The sequence below is a fragment of the Podarcis vaucheri genome (assembly GCF_965113315.1).
Source record: "Podarcis vaucheri genome assembly, chromosome: 11".
Lineage (NCBI taxonomy): Eukaryota > Metazoa > Chordata > Lepidosauria > Squamata > Lacertidae > Podarcis > Podarcis vaucheri.
In genome coordinates this window covers 58,037,765-58,055,527 of record NC_138749.1, presented here as the reverse complement: position 1 = coordinate 58,055,527, position 17,763 = coordinate 58,037,765, and the positions used below count along the sequence as shown (strand labels likewise).

The following is a 17,763-nucleotide window of genomic DNA, read 5'->3' as shown; positions in this document are numbered from 1 at the left end:
GAACACTCTCTTAGAAACAGAAAAAGTGCTGTTTCCACCCCGCCTCTGGCTAGCTGTCTTTATAGTCAATCAGAGAGAGGCTCCAGAACTCTGCTGGAGTTTCAAAGTACCACACCACCAGATTCTGGTCTAGCTCAGCTGTCTGTCACATTGTACCAGTTTCACTAGGTGGGAGGCATGATTTGTAGACAGCCCTGGTGAATCAACAGGAGAAGGGAATATTTATATTCAGAAATTTGTTGCTGCCAGAAAAAGAAATAGAAAGCAACACCTTACTTAGCAACCTATATGTAGTTGCCAATCTTGATGTTGGCTGAGGTTTTTTTAGAGGTAGAGAAACAACAATAACAGAAAACAGTATTTTTCCATACACTTTTATGAATTTGGATACTTCTCAAAGTGGGGAAAGCAACAATTCAACTTGGTGGCTAGTGTTCAAACAATGTCTGCATTATATATATCAAAGGAAGTATACACAAAGGCCATGTTGTTTTCATTGCAATTACTATTAAAGCTTTTTATGGATCTGGATTAAGTCAAACTATAGTTCCTATTCTTTATTAGTCAATTATTGGAGGAAAAAAAAATAATGAGCATTCAGTTGCTGAAGGGCCATTGCAGCAGTGAAGAACAAAAAGCATACTTATTTATCCTATAAAACATGGTGCTTTGTGCGATGGAGGCTGCAGGTGGCAATTGGTGCGACGAAGGGTGGTGGCATAAGAGAAGCACCTCTTTTTCTAGAAAAACAGCCCTGATTCTATGATTCCTTGCAAAGAACAAAACGCACCATGAATAATATCAAAACTGCATCAATCAGAAGCACAACTAGTGCACAGGTGTAATATGTAGACCATAAACTCTTCACAAGTAAAAGCATCCTTTAGATGTGGCTCAAGCAGTTCCTCTAACTGAAATGAATTAGTTAAGACCAGACCTTCAAATTCTTACCTTCTTAATGCAACAAAATGTTAGAGATTTAACACCGTGTTCTATAAAATGTTTAACCAATGGTGCATGAAGCCTCTGGGTCCTAATACAACTTTTGTGTTCTCCTATCCTGAGCTTAATCTTTCTTGTGGTCAGGGAAACAATTATATGCACATTGAAAAAGGAAGGCCGGGTGGCTGGCTCTATGGACTTAATGAGGATAAAGAATGGATATCTGTTATTTTAAAATTCAAAGATATAATCATCCAAGGAGTTATGCCGCACTTCTTGCCATTATGGCTATTACACTGTATTAAGATATATGTGAATGGAATATTGATTATTGCTGTCACTGAGAGTCTTCACAGAATACATGGAAATTCTATGAATCTATGGAATAGAGCAAGAAACTTGATTAACACTGTAAGGTCAGGTGTACAATGGAATTATTTTGGTACTTTAATAGCATATAATTTTACACAAGTTCACAGAAACAACTAGTAACCACTAAGTCCTACAATTTTACATTAGCAAATATATACTTTATAAACTGAGATAAGATTAGATGTTGTTTTTTTAACTGATGATTGCAAATTCTTGCAATCTGGATATAATTACTTTTGATCTTGACACAAGCAAGGGTGATACTGGGATATAATTTGGTGTGCAGAAGATAGCTTTTAGTTTAACAATTCAAAAAAAATGGCTGATTTGGTTTTTCATTACACATATTTCCCCCAAAAGAATGTGTGTGTTTTTGGATAATCTGAACTCAGCATAAAGGAAGCTGAAAAAAGCCAAGGCCAGTGAAGAAGGCTAATAAGCCAAAACACAGTTGGCTTTTCAATTATCCAGAAAATCTGAATGAATAACATGAAGAACATCTTAAGCTAGCATTTCAGCCATATAAAGAGGATGTCGATGCTTTATATAAAAAGCAACACTATAGTGAAAATCGGTTGAGCATTATGACCTCCATGTTTTAGTAAACATATTCTCCAAATGTGATCTTTTACCTGTCTCTCAACAGTCTCAGTAATCTGCAACTGGTCCAGGGAAATATGTTAATTAGCCATTAGAGATTTGCATTGTTTAGCTCTGCTACTAATTTGCAGCTGCTCCACTAGGCATTTTTAAGGAGTCTTGTCATTTGACACTGTCAGTTTTATGCACCTGAACTTTAGGGCTGGGAATCCAAACTTTGGTATTCAACTAAGCACCACAGAGGATGCACAGTGATGTTCTCAAAAATGTATTTTCTATTACCTCAGAGAGCTTAAACTATCCATCACCTGTAAAAACTTTTCCTTTATATATTCTCAACAAGGGAGCTGTCAGATACCCTCCTTTGCTACAGGTGAAATCTAAAAAAATTAACATGTTAAAAATTAACATGGGATAGTAGTGAACTGAGTTTTACTCAGAGAAGGCCCACTGAAATTAATATGACTAAGTTGGGTCCATTAATTTCAATATGTCTACTCTGAGTAAACTTAGTTGAATGCCACTCATTGTCTTTTTCATAAAGAAGGCATATGTGTGTGCTTTAGAGAGGGAAAGAAAGAGCATTTCTATCACTGCACATGGTGCTTTACAAAGTTATTTACCACAGGAATTCTCATGCTAAGTGCTCCACTTGAATTTGCTATGTGCTAAGGTTTAAGGCAACTTTAACAGATATCCAAACAGTAAATTATATTTACTATCAATACCAGTTCTGTTAGCACCAGAGAGTCTAGGGTCTTACAATGATAAATTAAAAAAACAAAAAGCAAGAGACCCAAGGGAACTATGACTTACTTTTGAAAATAAGGCCATATTCACAAACAGCTTCTGGATAGTTGGCAAAAAGAGACTTAAAATGCACTTTACTGTATATGACATCTTAGTAGTAAATGAACATGGAAACCAATGAGGAAATCCCTTTTTCCATTTCTTCATTATAACTTTCTAATATACCTATATACTTCCCAAGAGGCCAAGAAAAGCAATGATTTCACTCATTCCATGTATACCTCTCAAAGAAGTCTGCCACTTCCCTAGAGGGAAGCAAAGAATTTCTGCATTACCAAAACTAAGTGAAATCAAGGAAGGAACTCAACACTATGCCTACAGGCTGTTTAAGCAGCACACTGCTTAAAACAAACTCCACTCAACCTTGATGGCACTCAAATGAAAGAGACCATCTGAACTACAAAGTCTTTAAATTCTTTAAAGACTAGTTTAAAGACTAGTTTCAGAAATCCCAACACTTAAGGTGTCCCGTTCCCCCCCCCCCCCCAATTTTCAGAGAGTCAGCATTCTAATTTAGTCTGGCAAGCTATACATTACATGCAAGCTTGTGTGAAAGAAAACTGTATTTTGATTAAACAAAAAAGCTTTGCAAGTGATTTTGAACGGAGAAACAGTTGGGGAAACACCACCATTTCCCTACTCCAAATCCAGAACCCTAAGCTGATTCCCCATTCAACTCTTTTACAAAATAGGTCCATTGAGTGAATTCTGGCAAAAAAACAATTGAGAAGGGTGATTGGGAATAGGGAATGGGAAGTAGTTTTCTGCCTCCTCTTGAAACTATGAAAAAACAAAACATCACAACTGGAAGAAAGCAGGGAGGGAGAGGGAAGGAGGGAGAGAGAGGAATGAAGATTGATCTTTGCTTAATCATTTCTATAAGATTAGAAATAGCAAAATGCCTTTAATAACTTAAGAGTGATAAAATATTCCAGAACAGTATCCATGTTATTTGCAGAGCACAAATCAAAAGACAGGAGATCCCAATTGTGTGTATAATAGTAATAATAATAATAATAATAATAATAATAATAATAATAACAACAACAACAACAACAACAACAACAATAATAATAATGATGTATTTTTACCCTGTCCAACAAAATATTAAAATACAATAGTCTGTTAAACATTAAAAGCTACCCTAAACAGGGCTGCCTTCAGATGTCTCCTAAAAGTCTGGTAGTTGTTTTTCTCTTTGACATCTGGTGGGAGAGCATTCCACAGGGCGGGGTGCCACTACCGAGAAGGCCCTCTGCCTGGTTCCCTGTAACTTGGCTTCTCACAGTGAGGTAACCGCCAGAAGGCCCTCGGCGCTGGACCTCAGTGTCCGGGCAGAATGATGGGGGTGGAGACGCTCCTTCAGGTATACTGGACCAAGGCCGTTTAGGGCTTTAAAGGTCAGCACCAACACTTTGAATTGTGCTTGGAAATGTACTGGGAGCCAATGTAGGTCTTTCAAAACTGGTGTTATGTGGTCTCAGCGGCAGCTCCCAGTCACCAGTCTAGCTGCCACATTCTGGATTAATTGTAGTTTCCGAGTCACCTTCAAAGGTAGCCCCACATAGAGCGTATTGCAGTAGTCCAAGCGAGAGAGAACTAGAGCATGCACCACTCTCGTGAGACAGATAGGGTCTCAGCCTGCATACCAGATGGAGCTGGTAAACAGCTGCCCTGGACACAGAATTGACCTGTGCCTCCATGGACAGCTGTGAGTTCAAAATGACTCCCAGGCTGCGCACCTGGTCCTTCAGGGGCACAGTTACCCTATTCAGGACCAGGGAGTCCTCCACACCTGCCCACCTCCTGTCCTCCTGTCCTCCGAAAACAGTACTTCTGTCTTGTCAGGATTCAACCTCAATCTGTATTGAGCCCACTCCTGTACTGTTAAATGTATATGGGGCCTAACTCATACCGTCTGCTTATGGAGCTTGGGAGCTGAGATGGCAAGCACAGAATCCCAGTGAACATGTATTCAGTGAACATGTTTTAAAAGTGCAAACAGAGCTAGAATATTCTCTTGGAAAAGGCCTTTTCAGTCTTCCAACCGAAAGCAAGACTGTGAAGACTGACTTGATGTACCACACAGATGCCGAGCATGAAAACAATAGAATCCTGCTTGTGCTGCCCCAGCAGCAGCTGAAAAAGGCACCATAGGATCAGGTTGCCTGACACATTAGACCTTAACTGAGTTTGTTAGCATATATTATAGATGGGAAAGGTCACGTAACCTATGCCATTGACAATGAAATACTATTCCCTCTGGTTTATTTTCAGTTACAATTAAGTTCCTCCAATTAATGCCTACACTACTGCATGGGGACTCCTCCCCCCCCCCATATTAACTGTGACCGTTGAGTCTGTCTTCCTATTACATTTCATGCTGCTACAAAATTACCACTGACTGAGGAGTTCTAGACAATTATAATTCTCCTCCACTTACTACAGCTGCTTTCGGGGAGAGAACAAAATAAAGCCTTGCTCCTGCCTCAGAACCACCCAGTCAAGTGCTTGTTGTTCTATACTTTTAGGAAGTGGGGAACCCTGTGGAGTTTAGGCATGGGGTATTTGTTACATCCTTCAGAGGCTGTAAACAGCATTTCTAAGATGGAACGGATTAACTTTATTCCATCAAGTAAGCTATCTGGATTAGTGTCTGAATTGTAACATTATAGTCAGTAACTTTTGTCAAGTTTTAAAGGCAGTTCCCTACAGTACACCCCAAAGCTTCAATCATGGGTTGCATAGGATACAGAGACTATCTGTAACCTCAGATATTGTGAAAGACTCGAGTCAGTAAGAGAGAGGATACAGAGGAGCACACTAAATTAAATCAGCAAATGAAGTTTTTCAAACAGAAAAGAGTCCACAAAGTAAGCATCTTCAGAGTGACAGTAGTAAGAAAAAAATAATTCTCAAAATTAAAAGCAAAGAAAACCATTCCTTTGATGGGGTCTCCTTTATCACATTCCAGTTTATTTTAAAGCACTTTATGATGCATAGGAAAGAACATAAAATCAAAACTATATATTAACATGTAGACTGAACTTCCTTTAATACCAAGAACATGAATTAGCTTCATGTGTTTTTGTACATTAAAAAATGTGAATAAAGAATCTGAAAAGCAGTGAAAATGGGAAAGCCAAATTTTCTAAGGTTGCAACACATGCATCTCTAGTCTACAACACAATAAATGCATTTGAGACAAAATAAAGTAAAACAAAATAGTAAAACAAAAAAATTGTTTATTATAAATATACTGTTTTAATTAAAATGCAAATTTTATCGAATAATAAATATCAAGTTGTTAATAGTAGTGAAGTCCACTGAAATTTATAGATGGAAAGTACTATGTAACTGAAAGAAAAAAGTGCCAAGAATGAAGTACAACATTTGAAGTCTTCCCTCTCAGTGCAGGAGCTATACTAGGATCAGAGGCAACTGACGCCTCTAGGTATCTGCCAAGATAATGCTGCCAAAACATAACACTAAGCAACTTAATACTATGTAAAGTCTACATTGTAGTGTCTGAAAATAGCCAGAAAATAAAAAGCATTCAAGCCAGAAGTGCTAAGATAGATAACTATGCACCTGCAAGATGGTGTTCCTCCTTTGAGTACAGGAACAACCCAAAATAAAAAGGGTGTTAGTATATATTGCTGGGTACTCCTTAAAAGAAGGGCCTAAGGTCGCCCTGGATGTACACATTTCCTCAATCCAATGGCATTTACACATAGCACCTTCAATATTTGTTTGAAGTCATTAAATAGCTGCCCCACGGAAGAACTGAGTCTAAGAAATAGCAGCCTACTCAAGTCTGTATGTGAATATATAGCCAGTCAGGGAACTGAAGCAAGATGTAAAGTAAAGGTAAAGGGACCCCTGACCATTAGGTCCAGTCGTGGCCGACTCTGGGGTTGCGAAGCTCATCTCACTTTATTGGCCGTGGGAGCCGGCGTACAGCTTCTGGGTCATGTGGCCAGCATGACTCAGCCGTTTCTGGCAAACCAGAGCAGCGCACGGAAACGCCGTTTACCTTCCCGCCAGAGCAGTACCTATTTATCTACTTGCACTTTGACATGCTTTCGAACTGCTAGGTTGGCAGGAGCAGGGACCGAGCAATGGAGCTCACCCCGTCGCGGGGATTCGAACTGCCGACCTTCTGATCAGCAAGTCCTAGGCTCTGTGGTTTAACTCACAGCGCCACCTGAGTCCCTGAAGCAAGATGTACTCTCTGCCAAATACCTGCATGATCATACAACTTTTGTTTCGTCTTTACTGGTGGATCCTGACCTTAGAGTTATAAATTAACCAGTCATTGCACCTCAACCTTTGAGTAAGACCTAGACAAGTACCGTAATTTTATGTTTTCCACGCTCAGAGAGTCCCTGCCACATACAAAATATGAACACTGGATATATCCACTATACCAATCTTGCTGTCAGCAAGAAAGGTTCTGCTCTTCAGAACCTGGTACAAGCTGCAGTCTAGATCTCTTTTTGAAAGGGTTCTTAAACCTTTCTTAAAACTCAACCTTAAGAATAAAACTCAGTGCCCCTGGTTGGCAGCTGTGAGAACAAGATGCTGACTAGATGGACCACTGGCCTGATTCAACAGGCACTTGTACAGATAGTACAGTGGTGCCTCGCAAGACGAAATTAATCCGTTCCGCGAGTCTCTTCGTCTTGCGAAGCACGGCTATTAGCGGCTTAGCTGCTGTTAACGGCTTAGCGGCTATTAACGGCTTAGCGGCTTAGGGGCTTTAAGAAAAAGGAAACAAACTCGCAAGAACTCGCCAGACATTTCGTCTTGCGAAGCAAGCCCATAGGGAAATTCGTCTTGCGGAACGACTCAAAAAACGGAAAACTCTTTCGTCTTGCGCGTTTTTCGTCTTGCGAGGCATTCGTCTTAATGCCTTTTTGTAATCCTGTGGCACACTGTGGGGAAACGGTTGGTCTCTGAGCCATTTCTACTGCTACATTTGGTCTCCCTTTGTGAGCACAGTCTCACTCCTAAGACAATTACTATCTCTTTGGATGTTATCTCATTTTAGAGTTAAGCCAAAGGCTTTCTTTGCAAATGCACCTGGTACTGGGCACACAGGAACAAGGCTGGTGCACTGTCAAGTCCAATAGGACAGACTGCACATAGAATCAAAGAATTATGGAGTTGGAGGGGATCACAACTCCCTACAATGCAGGAATCACAGCTAAAGAATCCCTGATAGATGGCCATCCAACTTTTGTTTAAAAAACTCCAATGAAGAAGAGTTCACCACCTTCTGAGGCTGCTAACTTTTGTGTTCCGGGCTTACTTATTTGAGTGCCATGAGTTTCACAGGCAGTTCCAGCAGTAAAGACAGTGGTCTTACTTCTCATCCTTTTAGCACCTTAGTTATGTCTTCTGAGGGATGCCTGAGGGCATTAACCTTTGGGTGCATATGCACCAACCCATAATGAGCTCACTCAACATATTAGGTCAAAACTCAACCAGATGCAGTGTAGTGTTAACGTTTGTGTGTTTTCAATTTGATGTAGATTGTGTACAGATGGATGGCATTAGGCAGCTAGCGAACTATTATATTAACAACAACATTTATTTGCTGGCCTTTCCTATTTCCAGCCAATGCCCATTGTCAGCTGCCAGAACTTCTCTCTCTCTCTCCCTTCAATGGATCCTCACCCATTTCTCATTCAACAGTTACTGCAGTTTTGCACTTGGGGATTGTATTTCTGAGCCTCAGCAGGCAAGCTCAGCACCTATTTATTTTGGATTGTGGCCATATCCTTTGTGGCATGGGAATATAAGCAAAATCTAGAGCAATGAAAAGCTGGTGATCATCAGCCTATTAAGTTGATGACCTGTCTCTATTATTTTGTTGCAACTAGTTCTGCCATGTTCTTGTGGATCTGCACATGCTAAAATCTGGACAAAGCTCCCAGGTTGAAGCCATAACCTCTCCTTTGGCAGTGTTTCACAATTTGGACTAGTGCCTATGGCAGTTTCCTGGCATCTGCATAATCTGGTGTGAGATGTTAGAGAAAATGGAATGGTAGGTTGGGGGGCACATTGCCTCAAAGGAGTGGAGAAAAGCAAACAGGCCATTGCACTTCTTCACAAATGGGATGGCAATGGGATGATTCAGCATTTGGACAGTTCTCACAAGCTTCCTGATTTCCATTGGCCAGGCAATGTTCACCCCTCAAACATGGACAATGACATTTGGCTGAAGGATATTCATTCACACTTCCCCAACGCATCAATGCAGCTGCACTGGTGAAACAGCATTCAATTGTTTGGCAGTGGAGTTAGACTAAAAGAGCTGTCTTCCTCCTGTAACACTTGAGTGACATTTTATGCCATTCCACTTTTCCCAGGTTCCCCAACTATAGGTTGAGGTTCTTCTGTCAAACAGGCAGGCTCTCAACACCATGTGTAGGCAACCAAATTCATTGACGCTGTAGCTAACAAAATATTAGGCTGTTTTAAACCCAATATTGTTTTCTTTTCCCTCACTTCAGTAGGATTCCTGCTAGGGCTGGGTGATATCTGGTTTTCAACATCTTGATATATCACCAGCTAAACACTGCAAGATACTGACATATCACAATGTCTAAAATAAGGATGGAGCTATGTAGAGGCATTGGCTGGCTTTTCTGTTTTTCCCTGCATGACAAACACACCCATACCATGATTCATGATATATTTCCAGGTCAAAAATTATGAAACCAATATCACAATATGAACTTCAAACAAGTTTAGGTCATTATACTGATATATCGCCCATCCCTAATTCCTGCTGCAGGCAGATTTTTTTTAAAAAAATAAGATGTATCTACACACCTACTCCAGACTAAGTACACTCCAGCCAAATGTTTCAAAACTCATTAATTTCAGTTGGAAGCAGCAACATAAACTTAACTCTCTTCACTAACATCAGTTGCACTTACATGAAAATATTCTTTAAAATGAGTGATTTAAGACCTGATAATTACAAAATGAATTAAGCATGTCAGTAAAACTATTTCTACAGTTACAATAATTTTCCTAAATAAATTCTCTAAAACCTCCATGATCTGGAGATAGAAAAATAATTATGAGATAAAAGACCATTTAAAGATGATTTAATTAATTCAGGATAAAACTATAACTAAACCATTTATACAGTGTACATCAAATCCACATTTCAAAAGTATATTTTCTGTGCAGAAAAATAATGAAGGAAAATAATTGATAATAGAGAAACAATTTTGTCTAAAATAATCTCCTTTATTAAAAAGTGTCTTAAGGACTACAATGTTTGGGTTTAAAAAAAATAAAAATAAAATAAATGCCAGTCCACAAGAGGGCAAAAACTGCAGTATTTATTTAGCAAATCTGTTTCCATCCAAAAGATGGCAGTGGCAGATCAATCATCAGCCTGTACTGTATATTGCCAACAAAATTGGTGTGGGGGGAGAGAAAAATTTAAGAAACCCCTTCACAAAGTATGTTACTGTTGCTGGCAAGATAATAACTTCCCAAACTTCTCTTAAATAATTGCTGTACTATGGAAGGGATCACTGTCACCAGCAGAACATTTGAAAATACTAAAACCCCAAAACACTGCAAAAGATCAAAATGGGGGAAAATAATGACCACACAACATTCAGGGAACAAGTCTATCATTCTTTAATCATAAAAATAAAGAAATTGAGTTTCTGCTTTCTGAAAACTAATCTTTAGCTAAAACAAAAATAATAGACTGAATTAAACCATTAAGGTTACCTCTGCTGAAGCGATTCTTGACATCAAACTTAAATCTGTGAGTCAAAATCACCAAACACGCTCATTTTGTTTATTGAGGCATCTTACTTTGCACCTGTAGATCAGCAAAATATACCAAAAGTTATACATTACAAATAAAAATAGTCTTCAAAATTAAAGCAATTGTTGATATATCTAGTCTTTTTGCTTCCGTTGCAGGCCGATCCACAGGAGTTTCACTTACTAAATAACTGTGTCAGGTTATTAAAAGTAAAAGAGCAGCCCCCCCATATCACTGCTCAAAAGGCTGACAACAGAACCACATCCTCCTGTTTGCAAATGAGAAAAATGTAAAGTGCTGAACTTGGGATGCAGTTTATTAACTTACGGCATTCATTACATTTTACAATATTTCAGCTCTCCTTTCCTATGTCATATTAATGTTGCAGGGCATTCCCCAATAGCCCCTAACAACCAGCCTTGAACAGGAGCCTTGTTAGCAAAGGCTAAAACTGGTAACAGTGTGGCAAGGAAAGCTATCTTAGCTACCTACCCCCCCAAAAAAACCTTCCCCCATTGTGCTCAGTTCTGATTCTGAACCTGAATGTGTTATATAGCAGGCAGAGGGGAGCTTTTTAGTGTGGGAACCAGCACCCTTTCTCCTCCTGAAACCTCACCATATAGCGCATGGAGATAAGTTCTTTAACTTTGCAGCATGAATTCCCCCAGCCTTTCCTCCAGCAGCAAGGTACAATGACCATTTTAGGGGCTCAAGTAATTCCCTCACATCCCCATTTTCTCTCAACATTTGAATTTTAAAGCCACTGAGCATGATGTGTCAGTCCATTTTCAGTGGCTGTTTTTCTTTTAATTTACTAACTTACTACTTACCAACATACTGGGGGACTCCCAAGTATGCAGGTACCTCCTCTTAACTGTGGGTGGCCCTGTTACCCTGCCCAGCTGACAGGCACCAGATCAACAGAATCAGCTTTAGATGGAATGATGTTCATGCTGACTATATGTTGTGTGCTATCATTCACCATTTTAAACAGTTCCAAGACCGGTGGGACAGATGTCTGCAAGAGGACAGACATGTACACAAAGACTGCAAAGAATATAAGCTCCTTGGAGCAGGAAATGAGTATGACACACACTACTTGCCTTGAAGCAACACCTCCAAGCTCTTAAAGAGCCAGCATTTAAGTATATACTGTACAGTATATGAAAACCTTTCATGACAACCTACACAGTCATGAAATTCTCTCTTCTATACACCTAACAAGGGTACAGGAGCCCTAAGTCCGACTAGGCCTATAGCAGTCTTGTATGTCATATATGAGTCTAGTACAGGGGTAGACAACCTAAGGCCCATGGGCCGCATCCGGCCCAATCACCTTCTAAATCCGGCTCATGGACGGTCCGGTAATCAGCGTGCTTTTACATGAGAATATGCCCTTTTATTTAAAATGCAGCTCTGGTTTGTTTGTGGGGCCTGCCTGGTGTTTTTACGAGTAGAATGTGTGCTTTTATTTAAAATGCATCTCTGGGTTATTTGTGGGGCATAGGAATTCGTTGATTTCCCTCCCCCCCCAAAAAAAAATATATAGTCCGGCCCACCACATGGTCTCAGGGACAGTAGACCGGCCCACGGCTGAAAAAGGTTGCTGGCCTAGTAGCAAGAGACAACCAATAATTCCATGCAAGCAAGTGAGCAGGCTGGCAGAGGAAGGGTGGACTGGTTCCTCCATCCCATACACCAGTGTTTCCCAACCGGTGTTCCGCGGCACACTAGTGTGCCGTGAGACACCGGCTGGTGTGCCGTGGGAGGGAGGCGGGCGAGTCGGGCGGCGAGAGGCGGCGGCGGCGAGGATCCGCGTCGAGCCGGGGGCGGCTCCGCGGTGGTGGTGCCAAGCGGCGGGGCAGCGCGCGCAAAAGGGAGGAGCGCGAGACAGCGGAGGAGGAGGAGGCCGGCATGTCCGGGCAGCAGCAGCAACAGCAGCAGCAGCAACTCCCGGCGACGGCTCCTCCTCCGCCCGCTATCGCCGCCACCACCACAACAGCCGCCACCGCCTCAGCTGCCGCCGTCCCTCAATCCCTCGCTCTGCTGCCTCCTCCCACCCCGGCAAGGGGAAGGGAAAAAACTTTCACTTTTGTGCGTCCCTCCCGGCGTGACGCTGCGCGCTGACGTCACGGGGCGGGGCTTTAATGGTGGTGTGCCGCGAGATTTTTTCCCGGTAAACAGGTGTGCCGTTGCCCAAAAACGTTTGGGAAACACTGCCATACACAACCAGTAGAGAATCTGGCAGAGGGAATACTGCTCCCCTACACAGTGCAGAGAAATGCAGGTTACTGCAGGAAGAACAGAGCGCTCCATACTGCTGGCTGAGGAAACCCCAGGGTGAAATCCTCCTGAATCAGTACAGTGGTGCCTCGCAAGACGAAAAGAATCCGTTCTGTGATTCTCTTCGTCTAGCGGTTTTTTCATCTTGTGAAGCAAGCCCATTGACGGATTAGCGGCTTATCGGATCAGCTGATAAGCGGCTTAGCGGCTTAGAAAAAGGGGGGAGGTGGGAAAAACCGCAGGAACTCGTAAGACATTTTCATCTTGCGAAGCAAGCCCATAAGAGATTCATTTTGCGAAGCACCTCCAAAACGGAAAACTCTTTCGTCTAGCGAGTTTTCCGTCTTGCGAGGCATTCGTCTTGCGGGGCACCACTGTACTTTACCTTCTGTCAGTAAGTAGTACACCCTGGCAAGCTACCCAGGCAGCAATGGAAAGAAGCATTTACATTTCCCCACAATACCTCCAAGCAGGGTTGCCAACTTGAATAAAATATGAGGGGGGGGGGGTAAGCCCTGCCCTGCACAACTGATCGCATGACTCAGCGCACACACACCATTTGAATGGCAATGCCCATTAACCTTGGGGGCCACGGCCACCCTTCAAGAATCTTATTTCGGCCCCTAGGAGTTGGCTCCTATGTTACTGTGGGAAATAAAAGTGGTGACGGGTTCTCCTTCCTTGGGAAGTTTTTATGCAGAAGGTGGGTGGCCGTCTGTCACGTACGAACTAATTTGAGATTCCGGCATTGCAGAGGGTTGGACTAGATGACCCTTGGGGATCCCTTTCCAGCTGATTCTATGACCAGAACGAGCCATCCAATATCCAATGCTGCTCAGTGAACCAGACCAGATTTTTATTTAACCAAGTGTGTGGGGTGTGGTTGTTGTTTTTTGTGGGGGAAGGGGAATCAAAGTTGGCATCCCTACAGTGGTACCTCGGGTTACAGACGCTTCAGGTTACAGACTCCGCTAACCCAGAAATAGCACCTCAGGTTAAGAACTTTGCTTCAGGATGAGAACAGAAATTGTGCTCCGGCGCAGCAGCAGCAGCAGGAGGCCCCATTAGCTAAAGTGGTGCTTCAGGTTAAGAACAGTTGCAGGTTAAGAACAGACCTGCGGAACGAATTACGGTAAGTACTTAACCCGAGGTACCACTGTATTGGGCTTCGCCAATTGCAGGCCGTGGCCCTGGCTGCTTATTCTCTGCCAGCTGCCGAATAAGCCTCTCTCTCTTTTTTCCCCTTTTGGGCAGGCTAGCCGCTTGCCTTCAAAGCTCGCCCATTACGTAGCCGCGGCCACATTCACCCCACACCCGCTTTCCTCCCTCTCTCCCTCAGGGCTATTAACGTGGCTACTCGGGAGTAAGCCCCAGCGGCTGCAATGGGGCTTTGCCGGCCCCGGCCATGGCGGGGGTTTCCTTCGCCTGAGCCGCCGCCTGAGGGAGGCGACCGAGGAAGAGGCGGCGCGCGGCTCCCCTGAGGAGAAAAGCGCGGGAACTTGGGCCAGCAGGGCCGCTGACGAGGCCAAGGAGGGCGCCTGGCCCAGAGGAGCCTTGTGAGAGGGCGGGCCGTTGGCTTCTTCCCGCGCGCGCTGCCCCCCCCTTAACTTCGCACTTGCAATTTTATTTTTTTAATCGCCCCCCCCCCAAAGAAACCATCCCCTCACTGCCTACCGGGGAACCGTATTCGCCGGCCTCACTTCAAAATGGGGCAGCCCCGCCAAGGGGAGCGGGAGGCGCTTTGCACACCTGTGAGGGGGGGAGGGGAGAAGCCCCGTCGCAGCCCCGCTTGTGTCCCGTCCCCCCCCCCCACAAAAAAGAGGGTCCTTCCACGCCAGCCCTTTTACACGCGAGTAAACACGCGCAGTTTCAGGCCCGCTCTCTGTTCGGCCGTATATTTTGCACGCGCGCTCGGGGCCTTTTTCACTCGCTCTTGCTCGGTTCAGCGAGACTCACCGCCGCCGCCGCTGCTGCTGCCTCCGCGCGCAGCAATTCAAAGCTCCGGCGGGGCGGCCTCTTCACAAAGGAGTTCCGGGAGGGAGCTGCGAGTGGCAGCCGCGGCGGCCAATGAAGGCTCGGCCGGGTGTTGTTGTTCTTTTTTTGTAGTTGTTTTCCTCCCGCCCAGGCCTGTAGCATCCAATCCTTAAACGCAGGAGGCGGGATTTCTCCGCCGCGGCCTTTAACCCTTCATAGCCCGCCAGCCGGGCAGAAAACAGAGGCTACGGGGCTTGCGCGGGTGAGAAGTAGAACCTCCAGGTTCAGTGGCAGTCCATGTGTCCCTGAATGTGAGCTGCGGGGAATTCAGAAGCGAAGTGGGCGGATACAGTAGGGGAAGGCTGTTTTTCATGTCTTGTTTGAAGACTCTCGGGAGTGTTGGGTCTTCCTTGGGAACAGGATGCTGGTTCACAAGGGCGAGGATAATCAGCAGTGACTCTTCCCTCCCCCCGCATTCTGGGATTGTTATTGTTTTTCTTAATCATTTTATTAACATATCTACATTCAGTCCGAATGGTTAGAAGGTCTGGAGAGACTTCAAATCCGCATGAAGCTCTTTGGGAATTGGGGGTGGGGGGGTGGGGGGTCAATTCCGTTCACCTTTGAAGGCAAATCAGTTTTTCCAAAACCATAGGAGAACAAAAACTTAAGCCATCCTTCAAAAATTCACTTCTCCAAATTTTACCGTACAGTTTTCCAGCCAAGTAATATTCTGGGTTAGCAGAGTCTGTAACCTGAAGCATATGTAACCCGAGGTACCACTGTACTGGAGCAAAGTTTGCACATAGTCCTGAAAATAAGATACAAACATGCATGCCATTACAGGGAATTGCTCCGTTAAAATATGTAGATTAGGCCAAGTTGCATACAAACATGTATCTTAGGAGAAATTTACAGTTAACTGCTGGTAAATTTGCAAGAAGGTTTTTGTCATAAAAAATGCAAATTGATGTGGAGGACAGAACTTAAGATGCAAAAAATGAGAAACTGAGAGAACCTGAAATCGACAGATTCTATTATCCCTGCTTTGGGCTAATTATTCACTTTCCGCCTGACCTACCATACAGGGTTGTGGAGACGATAAAAGAGGAAGCAGAGATCATATATTTATCACTCTGAGCTCCAGCTGGAACTGCCGTTGTCAGTTCTTCTACCCTGTTCACATAGCACCCCCCCACTCCCCATTCTTTACCTTCTGAGGTCCATCAGCCTGGTCCTTAATGAGTTTTTCCCTACTGGTGAGTAGTTTTAGGACTCTGTCTGATATCTCAGACAACTAATAAAGCTAACATCCAAAAATAAAATGTGTAACTGGTTGTGTTGTTTTGGAATAATTTTGTAAAAATTCTGCGTCAAGTAGATTTGATTGCTTTTTAGACTATGGGTGCATCACAGCTTTGGACAAATATAAAATTATATTTATATGTTAACTGACAAAATTTGGAAGTAATGTTGTATCCCGAACAGTGGAAAGCTTGACTCTGGATCAGTCTTTGGGAGGGATAGGTCCCAGATTAATCCTGGTTTGTGCTGCTGACTACTTTTTCCTGAGGTGAGTAGCTGGATTTGTTCTTCTTGTCACATTTGGTCCTTAATTACCGGTACCTAAAGGATGCTGCTGAGCCAATGTAGGTGCTGATTCAGCTAGCTGCTGTTTGCAGAAGCTCAGGAATACCCGTTCCTTGCAGCACAGAGGCTCTCTGCCAACTTCAAAGGGCTACCCTTCTCCAAACAGTTTGGGAGGCCCATAGAGAAATACTGAAGTGTTCCCAGGGTTCCATCTTTTAATAAGAGATGCACAAGGACTATAGAAATTCAGAGGTTATGAACTCCAGCAAAACACGCTAGCCAATTTGTACTGACTGAAATTAAATGAATTGGAACTGGCAGCTTTCCTGACATGTCCCTTTTACAATTAAAGTATGCATTTGTTTCAACACACACTTGTTCAAAGAGGCAAAGCCTTCCATCAGAGTCAAATGGAGTTCAGGACATGCCGCCTCTCACAAGAAATATATACCATCTTACATGGCAAAGCTTTCTGGTGAATTAGCATGCATAAGTAACTTCACAAATGATTTTCCACAAAAAAGACTCTGTGATTAATATTGGATTGCTATACAAAGCCTGCTTGTTTTGTGAGGCTACTTCCTAATACATTTGTGTTTAAAAGTCAATATTGAAAAGCTGCGTCTAACGGTAAACATTCTCATATAAACCAGGGTCCTTTTGTATACTCTGGTATTATTACAGTCTTGTATAAGTACAAAGTAGGGGACGCGGGTGACACTGTGGGTTAAACCACAGAGCCTAGGACTTGCCGATCAGAAGGTCAGCGGTTCGAATCCCCGCGACGGGGTGAGCTCCCGTTGCTCGGTCCCTGCTCCTGCCAACCTAGCAGTTCAAAAGTACGTCAAAGTGCAAGTAGATAAATAGGTACCACTCCGGCAGGAAGGTAAACGGCGTTTCCGTGCGCTGCTTTGGTTTGCCAGAAGTGGCTGAGTCATGCTGGACACATGACCTGGAAGCTGTACGCCGGCTCCCTCAGCCAATAAAGCGAGATGAGTGCCGCAACCCCAGAGTCGGTCATGACTGGACCTAATGGTCAGGGGTCACTTTACCTTTACCTATAAGTACAAAGTAAACATAATAGGGTGGGGGCAAGTTGATGCTGCAAGTTCCTGGGGGCCCTTTGGAGCAGGTACGGGGTACCTGGGACCCCCCAGTTGTTGGACTCCAACTTCCATCAACCCAGCGTGGCCTATAATCAGAGATCATGGAAATTATAATCCACAGGCTGCCCATCCCTGGTTTTGAGGCTGTGATGAACTTAACCTCTCCTCTGTGTTTCTGGGTATGGGGCAAACAGCCACTGCATAGCTGGAAGCTTTTACCACTGCTTTTATCAAGGCAGCCGTTAGCTAAACAAAAAACGAAATAAAAAAAAGTGCGAA

At 43.4% G+C, this 17,763-nt stretch overlaps 1 protein-coding gene across 9 annotated transcripts in view; it reads right to left on the bottom strand.

Annotated features, from left to right (window-relative positions):
- FANCC (FA complementation group C) overlaps positions 1-14,880 on the bottom strand; it is a 75,303-nt gene extending 60,423 nt beyond the window's left edge. For 5 of the 9 annotated variants that reach the window (XR_014224366.1, XR_014224367.1, XR_014224368.1 and 2 more), the window contains exons 1-2: positions 14,771-14,880; positions 10,492-10,585 (exon numbers count right to left, since the gene is read on the bottom strand). Coding sequence is in view for 1 of the 9 variants with exons in the window: in XM_082241587.1 (XP_082097713.1) it covers positions 10,492-10,515 (24 nt within the window). In the remaining 8 variants the exon portion in view is untranslated. Of the gene's footprint in view, positions 1-10,491; positions 10,586-14,163; positions 14,219-14,488; positions 14,585-14,770 lie in introns of those variants that run through there. The other 4 variants (XR_014224370.1, XR_014224371.1, XR_014224372.1 and 1 more) reach the window with 4 other exon arrangements.
- Between the last annotated feature and the right edge of the window lie 2,883 nt (positions 14,881-17,763).